Source organism: Salvia miltiorrhiza, chromosome 1, assembly GCF_028751815.1.
Source record: "Salvia miltiorrhiza cultivar Shanhuang (shh) chromosome 1, IMPLAD_Smil_shh, whole genome shotgun sequence".
In the NCBI taxonomy this organism is placed as follows: Eukaryota; Viridiplantae; Streptophyta; class Magnoliopsida; order Lamiales; family Lamiaceae; genus Salvia; species Salvia miltiorrhiza.
This window is the reverse complement of record NC_080387.1, coordinates 68,994,677-68,999,747: the sequence shown is the minus strand read 5'-3', so window position 1 is coordinate 68,999,747 and position 5,071 is coordinate 68,994,677. Positions and strand designations below refer to the sequence as shown.

Sequence of the window (5,071 nt, the reverse complement as noted above, 5' to 3'; positions counted from 1 at the left end):
TTAGACAACAAAGATATACGATATCTAAGGAACTTTTCCAATGTCGTATGACTGAGGGCTCTTCGGTCCAAACTCATGGGCTGAAGATGATAGCTCTCATGGAAAGGTTGGGATCTCTTGGAGTCGAGATAGAAGCTGAACTGCAAACTGATCTCATGTTGCAGTCTTTGCCACCATCATTTGACACTTTTGTCGTCAACTTCACTATGCATAGCATGACTACTAGTCTTCCTGAACTTGTCAATATGCTTGTGACGGCGGAGTCCACTATGAAAAAGGACAAGCCGGTTCTTCTTGTTGGTTCCTCCTCCTCGTCGAAAGCTCACAAGGCCAAGACTAACAAGGGGAAGGGGAAGTGGAAGGGGAAGATGAAAGGTTCATCTAAACCAAACAAGTTGAAGGCACAGGGTGGAGTTGGGAAAAAGAAAGGGGAAAGTTCTCAATCCAAAGATGTTTGCCATTTCTGCAACAAGCCTGGTCATTGGAAGAGGAATTGCAAAGAATATCTTGCAAGCCTGAAATGTTCAGGTATGTACTATGTTGAAGTTAACTTATCTGTTAACGATGCTTCGTGGGTATTGGATACCGGTTGTTCCTCACATCTTTGTAATGATTTACAGGTGATGGTGGAAACTAAGAAGTTGAGCAAAGGGGAGACGGTTCTACGCATGGGCAATGGAGCAAGAGTTGCTGCCTTAGTTGTAGGAACTGTTCACTTAGCTCTTGATAGTGGTTTTGAGATTGTTTTGAACAATTGCTTTTACGTACCTAGTTTGATTAAGAACATCGTCTCTATTCCAGTTTTGGATAGAGAAAGTTATGAATTTTCAATAAAGGGTGGAATATGTTCTATCTTTAAAGATGCTTCTTTAATCTATTCTAGTGTATTGGTTAATGGTCTTTATACTATTATGCCTCGAAACCCTGTTTTGCATGTTCAACAAAGTAAAAGAAAATTAGATGATCGTAGTTCCATAGATCTTTGGCACTCAAGATTGGGTCATATTTCTGAGAGAATGGTGAATCAATTGTCTCAATTGCTTGGTTTTTCAACCGAGGAAAGGATGGCAACTTGTGAATCTTGTCTCAAAGGAAAGATGACCAAATCACCATTTGTGGGACAAGTGGAACGATCACAACATATTTTGGATTTGATCCATACAGATGTTTGTGGACCACTAAGTGTGGGTGCTCGTGGGAACTATCACTATTTCGTAACTTTTACCGACGACTACTCTAGGTATGGTTATGTGTACCTCTTAAGGCACAAATCTGAAGTATTTGAAAAGTTCAAAGAATTTAGACATGAAGTGGAGAAACAAACTGGCTCTAGTATTAAAACTCTTCGATCTGATCGAGGAGGTGAATACTTAAGCGGTGTGTTTCTTGATTATCTAAAAGAGAATGGGATTCTCTCACAGTGGACGCCACCTGGCACTCCTCAACTCAATGGAGTTTCTGAGCGCCGGAATCGGACCTTGTTAGACATGGTGCGATCTATGATGGGCTTCACTACATTACCTCTTTCATTTTGGGGTTATGCTTTAGAAACTGCAACACATCTATTAAATAGAGTGCCATCTAAAGTTGTACCCAAAACGCCGTATGAATTATGGTTTGGCAAAACACCTTCTTACAAATATCTTAGGATATGGGGGTGCACTGCTTATGTGAAGCAGTTAATGGGAGATAAGTTGGATATGCGATCCATCTTATGTAATTTTGTGGGATATCCAAAAGAGTCTATTGGATATTATTTCTATGATCCCTCGGAACAAAAGGTGTTTGTTTCGAGAAATGCTACTTTCCTTGAGGAAGAATTTCTGTGTAACAGAAGTAATAAGATTGTAGAACTTGATGAAACTCAAGAACCACAAAGTACTCCTGTTGTGGCAGAAAATACTCAATCAGAAAAGGGTGAATGTTCTTATACACAGCCCCGTGAAAAGTCCAAAAGAGTTTCAAGGCCGCCTGATAGGTTGAACTTATTGATGGAAAATCATGAGGAAGAACAACCTATGGATAATGATCCAAGGACCTTTTCTGAGGCAATTAAAGATATTGACTCAGATAAGTGGCTAGAAGCTATGCAATCCGAAATGGAATCCATGTACTCTAACGAGGTATGGATCTTGGTAGATTTACCAAATGGAATAATTCCTATCGGATGCAAATGGATATTCAAGCGAAAGCTTGGAGTAGACGGAAATGTGGCTACCTTTAAAGCTCGTCTGGTCGCAAAAGGTTATACTCAAAAGCAAGGAATTGATTACGAGGAAACCTTTTCGCCAGTTGTGATGCTTAAGTCCATTCGAATTCTACTTGCCATAGCTGCATATTATGACTATGAGATATGGCAAATGGATGTAAAGACTGCATTCCTTAATGGAAACATTGAGGAAGATATTTATATGGTGCAGCCTGAAGGATATGTATCTAAGGGGTATGAACAAAAGGTTTGTAAACTCCAAAGATCTATCTATGGACTCAAACAAGCTTCAAGAAGTTGGAACATCCGATTCGATGAAACAATCAAAACGTTTGGTTTTCATAAGAATCTGGAAGAGCCATGTGTGTATAAGAAAACTAGTGGGAGCTCGGTGGTGTTTGTTGTGCTCTATGTTGATGACATCCTTATCATTGGGAATGATATAGGATTAATGCAATCAACAAAGATTTGGTTGTCAAACCAATTCTCCATGAAGGACTTGGGAGAGGCATCTTTCATCCTTGGAATCAAGATCTATAGAGATAGATCGAGAAGGATGATTGGATTATCTCAGTCCATGTACATAGACAAAATGTTAAAAAGGTTTAGCATGGAAGAATCCAAACGTGGATTCTTGCCAATGAGTCATGGTGTTTCTCTCACTAAAGCTATGTCTCCTCAGACACCTGAAGGGAGAGAAAAAATGACACGTGTGCCTTATGCTTCTGCTATAGGGAGTATTATGTACGCTATGCTATGTACAAGACCTGATGTCGCACATGCTCTGAGTGTCACGAGTAGATATCAGTCTAATCCAGGCGAAGAGCACTGGAAGGTCGTAAAATCAATCCTTAAGTACTTGAGAAGAACTAAGGATTTATTTTTGATCTATGGAGGTGGGGAACTGAAACTAGAGGGTTTCACCGACTCTAGTTTTCAGTCTGATAAAGATGACTCCAAGTCTATGTCAGGATTTATATTCACTTTAAATGGTGGAGCAATTTGTTGGAAAAGTTCTAAACAAGAAACAGTTGCTGACTCCACCACAGAAGCTGAATATATTGCTGCATCAGATGCTGCAAAAGAAGCTGTTTGGATAAGGAATTTCATTCAAGAGTTGGGTGTCGTTCCTTCAGTTGTTGATCCAGTACCTATATACTGTGATAACAATGGAGCTATTGCGCAAGCTAAAGAACCAAGATCTCATCAAAGATCCAAACACATTATGCGAAGATACCACTTGATTCGAGAAATCATTGGTAGAGGTGATGTCGTTGTGGAGCGAGTTGCTTCAGCAGAAAATGTAGCAGATCCACTTACTAAACCGTTGTCACAAAAGGTATTCGAAGGACATCTTGAGAAGATGGGTCTAAGATACGCGGGTGATTGGTGCTAGGGCGAGTGGGAGATTGAAAGAGTTACACCCGGCGCACCAATTAGATTGGTCATTTTTATTTATATGTAAATTCAATCTCATTGGAATTTATATTAATAAAGGCATTTACTTATCTAATGTATTTGTTTTTAATAACTTATGCGATTTAGATGAAGTCCTTAGACCATAAAGAGTTATAAGATATGATCACGCATATGATGGTGATTATGAAATATGTCTTTGAAGCTTTGGTCTTAAAATAGTTCCGAGTGAAATAACTATTCAAGAAAAGGATATTGAATTGTTGGAATTAGCTCGCACATATGATACACACTCATAAGATGAGAATGTTGCGTTTCATCAACATTAACGTAGTTGACGTAAGTGTATATATGTGGGTGCTTGTTGGAGAACAAGTACACCGAACTGACCCGATAGAAATTCTTATATGGAATTTGTTTTATCGAAATAAGAATTACTATATTATGATAGTATACGATTAGTCCTTTGACTTGAGACACCATAGTAATCTTGTATTAGTTCTATTTCATTTTGATATATTTTCTGATTGCTAGTCAATCACTAAAGATTTTATGTTGGATGAAATATGAACTTATATGGAGATTAATGAGTGGTCAATAAAGAATCTATTACTTGTGAGACAAGAGAATTTCCTATAGTTTTCATTGTTCATAACTTGAAGACCTTGGCCAGGGCATAATGAATTATGATTCATTAAAGAGTTATTGAATTCAATTGAAAATATGATTATTGGATTATATTGAGTTTTCGATTTAATTCCATACTCAATATCCAATTGGGAAATTAGATAATAGAAGGACTGTACGTGTATGACGATTCATAATCAAAATAGGTTTACTCGCTATTTCACACAGTGCTAGATAGCCATGCTACTTGCTAGATGTTCCCATGGTTTATAGGCTCTTGAAATTAAATAGTTAATTTCAAGTGAATTAATTTATCAGATAAATTAACTAAGTTGTAATGTGTTACAAACCTATTACTGGTGCTGGTTGTGAACCTAAGAGGGTCACACACAAATTAGTGTAACGTGTCAGATTGAATTGATTTAAATAGTTAAATCCAATTAATTAATTCGATTAATTAAATTGAGACTTGTTCTAAATTAATGAGTTAATTTAGATATTCAATTAAATTAGTTTTATTGAATATAATCGGATTAACAAGTCTGATTCTATATTAAATTAATAGGATTAATTTAATTAGAGATAAAGTTAATTAGATTAATTTTAAATCTAATAAAATCAGATTTATATATATATGGATATATATAACTGTATCCGGATATAAGATATCCGGATATTCTCCGGATTGGAGAAGAAGAAAATAAAAAGACGTCTGTTCACTAGACGTAACCGCAGAAGGATTTTAATTTCCATAATTTCCATAATTAAGGGAATTAATCTGCAGTGTTAATTTGGGGAACGCGTTTCCTTAAATTCAAT

The 5,071-nt window shown here is 36.9% G+C and overlaps 1 protein-coding gene across 1 annotated transcript; it reads left to right on the top strand.

Moving 5' to 3' along the window:
* Window positions 1–2,912: 2,912 nt before the first annotated feature.
* Window positions 2,913–3,722, top strand: LOC131005426 (secreted RxLR effector protein 161-like). The gene has a single exon (XM_057932421.1). It carries the CDS (start codon window positions 2,913–2,915, stop codon window positions 3,603–3,605), a length of 693 nt encoding a protein of 230 aa, XP_057788404.1. The 3' UTR covers window positions 3,606–3,722.
* The last annotated feature ends 1,349 nt before the right edge of the window (window positions 3,723–5,071 follow it).

What these genes read in the sequence shown, in the direction of transcription:
- LOC131005426 (XM_057932421.1), top strand. Translation starts at nt 2,913, where the DNA reads ATGACACGTGTGCCTTATGCTTCTGCTATAGGGAGTATTATGTACGCT.